General features: G+C 45.4%; 1 protein-coding gene across 2 annotated transcripts in view; it reads left to right on the top strand.

Annotated features, from left to right (window-relative positions):
* The window catches only part of WDR25 (WD repeat domain 25), a 237,772-nt gene that overhangs the window by 29,486 nt on the left and 195,811 nt on the right, over nt 1-12,475 (top strand). For both annotated transcript variants that reach the window (XM_083166968.1, XM_083166967.1), the window contains exon 2: nt 5,542-6,168. In XM_083166968.1, the coding sequence (XP_083023094.1) occupies nt 5,566-6,168 (603 nt within the window). In that variant the 5' untranslated portion in view covers nt 5,542-5,565. The remainder of the gene's footprint in view (nt 1-5,541; nt 6,169-12,475) is intronic.

The raw sequence follows: 12,475 nt of genomic DNA, 5'->3' as shown, positions 1-12,475 counted from the left end.
CCGGCCTCTTCAGACGCAGAGCTGCCCTGGTGCAGGACTTTGTCCTGAGAGGGGTTTCTGTCACTGCACAGCATTGTGCTGGGGCGAGCAGACCTCCCAGCTGCCGCACACCCCTGGCAAGGTCTGTAGACGTCGAGCGGTGAGTACCAGTCAGGGTTCCCCACAGGGGGCACCCTGACTTTTATGTGCAGCAAGATGGCGGTGGCAGTAGTGGCGGCCCTCACGCAGGGACCGCGCAAACCCCCATCCTTAAGACTGACACACACAGATAGCCGCTGGACCACCAGGGCTATAACTTAAATCTGTTTTTTACACAGATAAGCGCAATATTGTCAGAATAATACACTGAAGGTGACAGCTCCGTGCAAGGGGGTGAGGCTTCACTCAGAGCCGGGACCAGGCTCTGCTTGGTGCGTTTTTATACTGTTTACTGCTTCACTGCATCTGAGGCGCCATTACAGGAGCTTCAGCGGTGCTGAGATCCTGAACAAGCAGAGACAGCAAGCTAAATTCTATTTAGCACTTGTATAGTGTTGCCTAGCTTATATCACTGTGTAGTTGAGACACTGTGTGTATTATAACAGAACCTGCTCTCAGATCAAGTGAGCTTAGGTTAGACGCTGGTCCCCATGTAGCTCTGATTCTTACCCCACTGACTAGTTAATAAGCGCTGTTAACACACTGCAATTAGTCTCTTACACTTAGTCTATACTGCTATGTTATTGTGGTGACTGTACAGCAAAATGGTGAAATGACCTGCATGGTTTGCAGCACGAAATTTGCATCTCAATCACAGGTTACCTGTGAAACATGTATGTCACCACAGCCTAGTGGGGATATCACACAGGTCTGTGGGATGCCCCCACAGTTGCGTGGAAGGTCACAGGTTTAAAAGAGAGCCTGTGTGGGCCAACAGTATTCACACTGCTGGACTGTTTATTCTCAGTTGGCTGCTAATAACAGCAGACCCAGAGAGTGCAGAGAAAAGTATCCATATTTTCTGCAAGGGTTGATACTCTCACCCCCCTTCCTGCACAGCCTCAGAAAAGGCCTGCAGCAGTGTTTTCCTCTGCAACAGAGGAGGATTTGATTGAAGAAGGGGAGGAAGAGGAAGAACAGAAATCTGTTCAGGAGGAAAGCTCTGGCACAGGAGTCCTAGCCCTTGATTAGATCTATAAGAGAGGTTTTAGACCTTCCTCTAGAGCAGGGCTGGGCAACACCGGCCCTCCAGATGTTGATGAACTACACATCCCAGCATGTCTTGCATCAGTTTCAGCATGACCACATAGCAAAACTAATGCAAAGCATCCTGGGATGTGTAGTTTACTAACATCTGAAGGGCCATTGTTGACCAGCCCTACTCTAGAGGAACCCACGGATTCCTTCTTTATGACCCAGAAAAGGCAGCCTGTCTATTTTCTGGAACAATTGGAACTAGAAGGCACTTTTAAAACCGCATGAATGAACTCGGAAAAGAGGTTCCAATTAACTAAGTGGTTTGTTAATGCATATCCCTTCGACCCTGCAGTTAGGAAAAGGTGGGAGGAGCCACCTGTTGCAGACTCCTCAGTTTCACGCCTTTTAAGGAAGGTATTGCTTCCTGTCCCGGGAGTATCCACTCTTAGGGATGGAGCTGACAGGAGACTTGAAGTTACAGTTCAAGTCCATGTATGCAGCAAGTGTGGCTTCACAGCGTCCTGTTCTAGCCAGCTGTTGGATGGCCAAGGCCATTTATACCTGGTCCACACAAATCCAAGAGGGTTTGTTGGGGGACATGTCTGTCACACAGCTAGGTAAAAAGCTGCGCCACATTCAGGACACAGCAAGGGTACTTTGAAAAGCACAAAAGGAGCTGGGTGCTAGGAATGCATGCAATTCAGCTATGGCTGTGTTGGCCAGAAGAGCCCTGTGGCTACGTCAGTGGGTAGCAGACGCGGACTCAAAACGCAGTATGACATTCCATTTACAGGAGATAGACTGTATCGGAGTTAGCTAGATGAGTGGATTTCCAAGGACATGGTAAGTCCACATTCCTCCCATCAGCACAAGCTACAGTGAAACGTCCATCACGACTCTTGTCCAGCACCAGAAACCACTTCAAGCCCAGGGGTGCCAAATGCCAACAGAGGATCCAGATGTAAGTTTAAAGAGACTAATACCTCAGGACAAAAGGACCATGCGGCCACTGCAGCTGCCTCAAGTCCTTGGCATGACAGGGTCTGCCCACCACGAGACATTCTCGAGGTGGGAGCTTGACTGTCACACTTCAGCCACGTTTGGGAAGCCTCGTGCCTAGTTTCCTGGGCCTGAAATCTTATGACAGGGCTACAGGCTGCAGTTTTCCAAGCCTCCCCCACAAGATTCTTCTGATCGGCCTTTCCAGCATCGGCACAGGATCGTACACTCCTTCAGGGAGCCATACAGAGACAGTCAAAGGTCGTTATTAGGGTTCCGAGGCAGGAACAAGGTCAGGGTTGTTACTCAAACCTCTTCCTTGTACCAAAACCGGATGGGTCGGTAAGACCCATTCTCAATCTGAGATGCTCGAACCCTTTTCTTAAGGTGTTCATGTTCAGAATGGAGCCGCTCCTCTCAGTAATTGCCAGTCTTGAACAAGGGGAGTTTCTAGCCTCCATAGATGTGAAGGACGCCTACCTACACATACCTACTGTATATGGACCCCGCACCAAATGTTCCTAAGATTTGCGCTGGGCGACGGCCATTATCAATTTCAGGCGTTGCCGTTTGGTCTATTCAAGGCACCACGCATTTTCACAAAGATAATGGCGGAAATTATGTCTCTCCTCACCAAGGGGTAAATGTATTACCATACCTGGACGACCTGCTAATCAATGCAGGATCGGATGATGCCTTAAGGAGTTCAATCCAGCTGACCATGAAGACATTGACACATCATTGGTGGATTTTGAAACTGCCAAAGTCATTGCTGGTCCCGAAACAGAAAATGCTGTTTCTGGGTATGATCCTAGATACGGTAGAACAGAAGGTTTTTCTACCAATGGAGAAGGTAACAGCTCTTCAGCTGTTGGTGGAGGAGGTGCTAACGACCCCTCAATTGACTGTTCATCTTTGCTTCAAACTTTTGCGCAAGATGGTGGCTTCCACCAATCTCCTGGCAGGTTGGTGTTTCCAGATCCAGGATTGGCTCCTGTTAACCATGCCAGCCTAAGAGGCTGGGGAGCGGTGATTCACGGAGTCAGTCTTCAAGGCAAATGGTCTCTATTGGAATCCAGGTTACACATCAACAAGTTGGAGCTGAGGGCGGTTTATTATAGAAGGAACAAAGAGCCTGACTTGCATGATCGAGACGAGGAAGATCATCTCCTGGGCAGAACAACATGTGATGGTGTTGTCAGCAGTATTCATCCTGGAATTGGACAACTGGGAAGCGGACTTTCTCAGTCGTCAAGACCTACACCCAGGGGAATTGGAACTACATCCCCAGGTGTTCAGGATCATTACGAATTTTTTTTTTTATGGGGGGGGGGGGCTCCCTCAGATAGACCTCATGGCCTCTCGGCTAAACAACAAGGTGGACAAGTACTGTTCATGGACCAGGGATCCAGAAGCAGTGGATGCCCTGACTTGGCCCTGGAGTTACCGGATGGTATACCTGTTCCCACCGCTACCTTTCTAGGCGTGAGTGGTAAAGAGGATTCAGCTTCAAGGAGCAGAAGCCATCCTAGTGGCACCAGATTGGCCTCGAAGGGCCTGGTACGGGGATCTTCAGGCAATACAAGTGGAAGATCCATGGCGTCTACCCCTCAGAGAGGATCAACTGCTCCAAGGGCAGTTCGTCTACCAGGTCTTACAGCAGTTGCGTTTAACGGCTTGGAGGTTGCGCAGCAGATTTTAGGCCAGAAAGGCCTACACCCCTCAGTCATTTTTACTATGACCCGAGCCAGAAAGCCGGTTATGGCATCCCACTATCATCTCAGTTGGAGAAAATATGTGGCCTGGTGTGAAAAGAAGAACCTACCACCAGCGGATTTTAAGCTGAACAACCTATTGAGGTTTCTCCAAGCTAGTTTGGACTTAGGACTTCGATTGGGTTCTTTGAAGGTCCAGATCTCGGCATTGTCACTCTTCTTTCAAAAGAAGCTGGCGTCCTTGCCGGAGGTTCAAACTTTTCTGCAAAGGGTTGTCAGAATTCAGCCCCCTTTCGTACCACCTACAGCGCCTTGGGACCTGGATATGGTTTTGTCCTGCTTGAAGTCGTCCTGGTTTGATCCGCTGGAACAATCTGATCTGAAACACCGTACATGGAAGACGGTGGTTCTGCTGGCAGTGGCTTCAGCTAGATGGGTTTCTGAACTTGGAGCTCTGTCATGTAAAAGCCCTTACCTGGTGTTCCATGAGGATCGATCGGAACATAGAACTAGGCTGCATTTCCTTACAAAGGTTGTGTCGGCGTTTCACCTCAATCAACCTATTGTGCTTCCTTCCAGTTCAGCTTATCCTGAAATCCCTCCTACTTTGGATGTGGTCCATATACTTAAAGTGTATGTAAAACTTACTGCTCGGACTTGAAAGTTGGATTTCCTCTTTATGCTGCATGATGCACAAAGGAAGGGCTCTCCAGCATCCAAGCAGACCATTGCCTGTTGGATTCACTATACAACAGGCTTACAGAATGGCTGGTCTTACACTACCGCCTTCATTGAACTCTCATTCAACCAGATCAGTGGGGACTTCCTGGGTGGCTGCCCAAGGTGTCTCGGCCTTACAGCTCTGCAGAGCTGCAACTTGGGTCATGTCAACACACATTTGTAAAATTTTACAAGTTTGACGCTCTGGTCAGGGAAGATTCCCAGTTCGGACAAGCGGTATTACAGCAGACTCGCACATACCCTCTCGTTCTGGTAGCTTTGGAACCTCCCCATAGTTTTGAACCCCAGTATCCCATAGGACGTTAGAGAAAATAGGATTTTAGATACCTACCGGTAAATCCTTTTCTCGTAGTCCATATGGGATATTGGGTGCCCGCCTCTGTGCGGATATTCTGCTGTCCAGTCGGACCATTGAGGTCTAACCTCTGAAATTTAACATACTGTAACTTCAGTTATGTTGGCTTGTTGCCTTGTCAATTCTGACAATTGCTTGGCTTGTGGCCTTGTTGTCAATTCTTCAATTGCTAGGTGACATCTGTATATTAAGTATTCACCTGCGGTTTCTTGTTTGACTGGTGTGCTGGTGCAAATCTCACCACACTGACTGATTCACATACCTCCTCATACAGTCGCCTCTCCTTCGGCACAGTTTTTCATTAACTGAGGAAAGTGGGAGGTGATAGAGGGGAGGAGCCAGTGCACTCACAGTGAAAGATCTCATGCGCCTGTCTCTTCTGCGGAGGAACTCTATCCCCATAGTATTGAACCCCAGTATCCCATATGGACTACGAGAAAACGATTTACCGGTAGGTATCTAAAATCCTATTTACTCTTTTCATTGTCACACAAACATCAGCCTTATTGTCACCTGTTATATTTTGAGTGTCCTCCATGCTGTCATTTTTCATAGGTACTGACCCAGCACATTACAGGAATGACGTCATTAGTAGCCTATGATGATTCAGGTTCTGAGACTGAAGCAGTAGAGGACGGGGCGATGCCTGGGACATCTCACACTGCTCTTCATCCAGTACCGCACCTTGTACACAGCGACTTTTACCTGCCCCCTACTGGTATGGCTGGGGTGACAGGTTTACCTTCTATTATCACAGATGGAACTATATCAGACTGTAAAAGCAATAGAAATAATTATTATATTACAGCTTCAAATATGGCTTTGCTTAACTCTGAAAAAAGTGTCCAGCCTGCACACAAGAGAGCTCCCACTTGTGAAACTGTGGTGAAGCCTTACATTCCTAAAAAACTCCGGCAGGAACAATCCAGCATGACTGAAGAGGTTGAAGGTCACAAATCGGAGAGGTCACATGACCACACAAGGCACATAGAATGGGACATCTACAGAGTCTCTGAATATCTCGGTCCACATTTACAGTTAAAATATACAACGACTGAGATCCCCAGGAAGGTGGTATTTCAGATGAGCGAACACAGAGGCCCCGTGAATAGAGTCCAGTGGTGTCCTGTAAACAAGTCCAGTCATCTGCTTCTGTCTGCTTCCATGGATGCCACCTTTAAGGTAACACGCTGAGCTAAATATAGCAGCCTCTGAGTTGCCAAAGTTGCAGGATTCTGTGTGAGTCTGCCAGGCTGGCTTTGCCCATTAACATAGGGGTAGAATTATTAAGCTCTGTGAAGTGATGAAGTGTCTGGTTTTTATCACCAGCCAATCTGCTCCTACCTGTCATTTTTCATACCAAGCCTGTAACTTCACAGGAACTGATTGGCCGGTGATAAAAACTAGACACTTGATCACTTCACCAAGCTTAATAAATCTGCACATAGTAACATAGTAATTAAGGCTGAAAAAAGACGTTAGTCAACATATTTTACTTGTAACTATTGACTTAAATCATATCTATAGTATTCCCTTAGTGGCCAAAAATGTATCCAGTTTTGATTTAAATTCATTAACAGTAGTTGCTGTAACCACCCCCACCGGCAATGAGTTCCAGAATTTGACTGCTCTAATGGCGAAGTATCCTCTTCTTAATTCAGTACAGAATTTATTTTCCTCGAGCAATGAGTTGCATAAATAAATTGAGTCTAATAAATGGTGAAGAGTCCTTCATTCATTAAGAATGAAATTTATTATACTCAATCCTCAGTACATGCACATGTGTTGTAAGTATAGGCCTGTTAGTGAACAAATCATCTACCAGTTCCATATGATTCCCAATCCTGTATTTGAGCATACTAATCATGTCACCTCTTAACCTCCATTTCTCCAGTGAAAACATATTCAGCATGGATAATCGATCTTTGTATTCTAGTAATTCAAGACCTTTTACTAGCTTACTAGTTGTACATGTTCCAATTAATTTATGTCCTTTTTTTTTTTGGTACTTGTGGAGTATCACGGCTCCCACGACCTTCATCGTATCCTGATTGTATGCTAAAAATCGCATCGCATGCGATCAAATCGCATGCGATGCGATCGCACCCGATTTTGCACTGAAATGCATCAGAATGCATTGAAATGTGTATTAAACTTGTGAAATGCCCCCAAATGGCATTTTTCATAGTGCACCACCCCCACTATCAACGTCAACCCGAAGCGTGGCGAGCGCAGCGAGCCCGCGAGGGGCGGCGGTACGCGTCCTACGACCTTTTCATACCCCCACTATCCACGTTGGCGTGGAGTTGAGAATAGAATAGTGTGGCGAGCGCAGCGAGCCACCAAGCCTGAAGCGTGGCGAGCGGACGCGGATACCTTCACAGCTATACACATCCCCTCGCGGGCTTCACAGGTATCCGCGTCCCCTTGCTGCGCTCGCCACGCTTCGGGCTCGGTGGCTCGCTGCGCTCGCCACACTATTCTATTCTCAACTCCACGCCGACGTGGATAGTGGGGATATGAAAAGGTCGTAGGACGCGTACCGCCGCCCCTCGCGGGCTCGCTGCGCTCGCCATGCTTCGGGTTGACGTTGATAGTGGGGGTGGTGCACTATGAAAAATGACATTTGGGGGCATTTCACTAGTTTAATACACATTTCAATGCATTCTGATGCATTTCAGTGCAAAATCGGGTGCCATCGTAGGAAATTTTTCATCTATGATGACCCCCAAGTACTTCTCTACAGCAGAAGTCCCTATAATAACTCCATTTAGCTTATAAGGAGCTTGTTAATTTTTGTTCCCATAATTAATTACTTTACATTTATCAACGTTAAACTGCATTTTCCACCTTTCCAGTTTAATGAAGTCACTTTGTAGTGTATCCACATCTTCTCCTGAGTTAATTTCCTTACTCAGGTTTGTGTCTGCAAATACTGCAATTTTACTTACTATGTCACTTCGTATATCATTACTGAATATATTAAACAAGGTGGTTCCCAATATTGAACATTGCGGGACTACACTCTGGACCTTACCCAAGCTGGAATGTATGCCATTTACCACCACTCTCTGTCCCCGATTGTGCACTCTGTTTTTTTTTTCCATAATAAATTTTTATTAGGTCATAGGAATAAGTCATACAAGAGAGTGGTATATGAAACATGGTACAGACTTACATAATACATGAACATGTATATCACCTGGTACAAATGGTCAAGTAGAACGTTAAGAGGTAGAGGAAGTACACTCCGTTTTTAATCCAATAACAAATGATATCTCCTAACCCTAAATTACCCTAATCCTAAATTACCCTAACCCTATAATTTTCAGGGTTAGTTTTGCTACCTTTCTTCCATATTGGTACTGTGTGAACTATGCACCAGTCCTTTGGCACTATCCTCGATTTTTATTGATTCCTCGAATATCCGATTATAATGGTAGTCAGAACTCCATTATTTTAGTGTTCTAGGATGTGTTTCTTCCGGGCCAGAATAGATTTGTTACTATTTAGGTACTGTAATCTATTTTTGACTATTTCCTCACTCAAACACACTGTTTGGGAGCAATCAAGAGTTGAGCATTTAATCTGTGGGAGAGCTTCTGAAGATTATTCTCTTGTAAATACCGAAGCAAATAATTAATTGAATAATTCTGCTTTCTCTTTTCCTTTTATTATTGGGGTACCCTGCTTATTTTTTTGGGGCCATTATTTTCCTTCTTTAACAGTTTCCCATTTATATAACTAGAGTTTTTGGGGATTAAATTAGCTGTGTGCGGCTATTTTACTTTCAGTCCATCAGTTTCCTTTTGACATTTGTTCTTTTATTTACCCTAGGAATAAATTTATCAGTGCCCTCCTGCAGTATTTTTTTTTTTTTTTTTTTTTTTTTTGTTTGCCAACTTTTAGTGGTATCCATATCTCTAAATAATTCCTTCCAGTTTATATATGTTGAGGACTCCTCAAGCTTACCAAAGTTTGCTTTTCTGAAATTTAAGGACCTAGTTGCTCCAATGTAATCTTTATTTAAATGTAACCACTTGAGTGGTATGCCCTGCGCAGCGGGCTGTCCTGGAAAATTTCCGGGCATACCACACTGTAGTAGGTGCACACCAGTGGCTCCTCCGGCGGAGCACCACTGGTGCACCACCTTTAGGCCCCCGTCAACCTTTAACTTCCTGTCACCCCCCCACCCTCCTCTGGCCCCCTCCACTCTGGCGATCGTATGCCGTAGCTCCCCAATCGCCATACTGCAGTGATGTAGGTGGCAGGCTCGGATGTTCGGGGCTGCTCGTAGGGATTTGGGATCACTCAGGAGTTCAGGTGCCCGAGTCCTCCCGAGCCGCCACGAACATCCCCGAGCCCAGCTCCAGCGTACACACGCCGGAGGTGAGGGGGGGGGGCTTCCTGCGTCCTGTGGTGGATTTTGCAGCGGCAGGACAAACTTGCCCTGGTAGGGTTGTCCTGCCCCAGCAAAACCCTCAAGGGGTTAACTCAGATGTGATCATATTGTGATCAATGTTCCTCAATGTCTCCCTTATGGTTATGCTAGTAAGAATTTCCCCATTGTTGCTTATCAAGACATCCAGGATTTTGTTATTTCTGGTTGGACTTTCATTAAATTGATACAAATAGTGGTCATTCAGGGCATCCACATTTCCCTTAGTGGTACTACTTGACCTATCTTTCCAATTTATTTCTGGGTAGTTAAAGTCACCCATAATTATAATGTCCCCTAAGCTGGCCCCTTTTCCCATTTGTAGCAAGAGGTCTTTTTCCTCCTCCGTATTTATATTGGGTGGTTTATAAAATGTTCCTACTATAATTTTTTAGCCCCTTTTTAATATAACTTGTGATTTTAACCCAGACCGATTCTACAGACTCCATTGTGCTCTCGTATATGTCTTCCCTTATGTATGGTTTTAAGGATGGTTTAACATCTAAACGTACCCCCCACCTACCCCTAATCGATTTATTTTTTCCTAAACAAACTATAATCTTCTATGTTAGCCTCCCACTCATGTGGTTTGTCCCACCAAGTTTCGGTAATACCTATGAGATCAAAATCTTCCTCCAAAACTAGGGTCTCTAGTTCCCTCATTTTACCAGTTAAACTCCTAGCATTCAGATAAAGGCATTTAAGATCTAATTTTTCCTTTGCACATGTTATGTTACCTGTTACAGTTGCAGAAGGTTCCTGAAAAGATAAATCCATATCATGGACAATGTTTGTATTTGGCTGTGTGTCTCATACACCTTTCGTATACATTGTTCATTTGTTCCTCCCTTCCCCTTGCTTCCTCCACAATGTAGCTGTCTTTGCCCTTTATTCTACACTCATTTATTTGTTTAAGGTTTCTTACTATACCCTCCCCCACCCTCCTAGTTTAAAATCTACTCAAGCCTTCCCACCATCCTGCCCCCAAGTACACCTGCCCAGTCCTTGTTCAGTTGCAATCTGTCATGGCAAAAGAAGTCCGCCCAGTTTTCTAGGAACTCAAATCCCTCCCTCCTGCCCCAATCTTTGAGCCACACGTTAACCACCCTAATCTCCCTCTGACTCCCTGGGCTAGCTTGTGGCACAGGCAATATTTCTGATATTATTACCTTCAATGTCCTCACCATAAGTTTATTGCCTAAATCCCTAAAGTCATTTTGAGGAGATCCCATCTACCACTGACTTTGTCATTGGTGCCAACATGCACCAAGACTGCTGGGTCTTCCCCAGCCCCTCCCAATAATCTGTCCACCCGGTCTGTGATATGTACACGAGCACCCAGGTCCCGATAAGAGATTGTCCTATCAACTTGCCTAATTATTGAATCCCCCTACCACCACTATCTGCCTTGGGCCCTTTCTCTCTGAATTACCCTCCCTGTCAGAGGTTGTATTCCTCTGGTTGCTAGAGGAACCCTTTCCTGCCAGCTCCTCACTCCCAACCATAGTTTCTTCATCCATTCGGTCTGATCTACTAGGGTTTGGTAGCTCAGAGGTTGCCTGACGCTCCCTTCATCATCTATTCCTCCTAGACCCCCTAACTGTTAACCAGCTAAAGATCCTCTCTTCCTCACTTGACTCATCCTCCGACATCACCCCCCCCCCCCCCCCCCTGGGCCTCTAATGCAGTGATGGTTAGCTGCAAACTCTGCTCAAGGTGATATATCTCCCTCAATTTGATGCTCTGGATCATTGACCTTGGTTTCCAGAGCAGACAACTGCTTGCATCTGGTACAGACATAAACTAAATCACACCACTCAGTAATTAAATACCAGTACAATAGTATTACAGAACAGTTATTAACAGTAATCAATCAAAAAGATACTTAACTGTCCTGCAGTCGTTCTGACACTCCTCACAGTGTCCGGCCATGCTCTGGTGCAAGATTGCGTGTCTGCCTTAATGTGAAGATTGCTATTGTGCACTGTGTGGATCCCTTAACAGGTCAGGTATCTGGGCCTCTTCTACTCCTTCTTGGATGTAATGCCACACTTAAACAATGGCACTTTACCCAATGGCAGTTGAATTCACAAGCTTTAAATTATCACTACACACTGGGTCGGACTTACACAAATTCCAAACCCCCGGTAACTTGGATTCTGTTATATTTACCCCTCCCACTGTACAGCATTATCTTTGTGTGCCTTCAAATAATCTCTGTAATAACTTTAGCTATGCATCTATGTAAAATATTTTATGTTTAATTACTAGTAAGCCTGCTGTAAGCAAATGCTTTGAAAGCTAGTCTGCTACCTTGTGATTGCCTCTGTGTTCATGCATGTGTGAGAGAGAAAGATGTAGTTTCACTTGCTGCCAATAGATGGCAGTGCTTCAGAGTCACATAGACACTTGATAGAAAAAAAAATATATATATATGACGAAGTCATCAGTGACGAAACGCGTTGGGGCGTGGTCACCTGACGTATCGGATCTCTTCCACTGTGGTTCCCGTCTGTTTGCAGTCCTCGTGTCTGGAACTCCGTCCTCGCCGCTGCTGTTTCCATCTGCCGGTTCCCTGGATGCCCTCCGGTGTCCGTGCTATGAAGCTGACGTACTGATGGTGATTCCTACACATGCTGATTACTGCTTATTGAATTGTATGTGAGCCTACACTTTTCTTCAGTAAACACTGTGCAATTATACTCACCTGTGTGCTCCTCCTTTCTTTCATTCTATGCACCTTACTGAGGCCGTGACAAAGCCTATTTGGAGTGAGCAGCACCACATACTGGAGAGACGGAACCCATTGATTATGTGCTAACCTTGCGCAGATCTTTTACCTGTATGTGTTTGTGTGTGTATGTGTTTGTGTGTGTATATGTACAGTCGGGCAAAAAAGTATTTAGTCAGCCACCAATTGTGCAAGTTCTCCCACTTAAAAAGATGAGAGAGGCCTGTAATTTTCATCATAGGTATACCTCAACTATGAGAGACAAAATGAGGAAAAAAAATCCAGAAAATGACATTGTCTGATTTTTAAAGAATTTATTT

Source organism: Crinia signifera, chromosome 12 (assembly GCF_055691185.1).
Source record: "Crinia signifera chromosome 12, ASM5569118v1, whole genome shotgun sequence".
Taxonomy (NCBI): domain Eukaryota; kingdom Metazoa; phylum Chordata; class Amphibia; order Anura; family Myobatrachidae; genus Crinia; species Crinia signifera.
The sequence above is the reverse complement of the archived record's forward strand: the minus strand, read 5'-3'. Positions and strand labels throughout refer to the sequence as shown.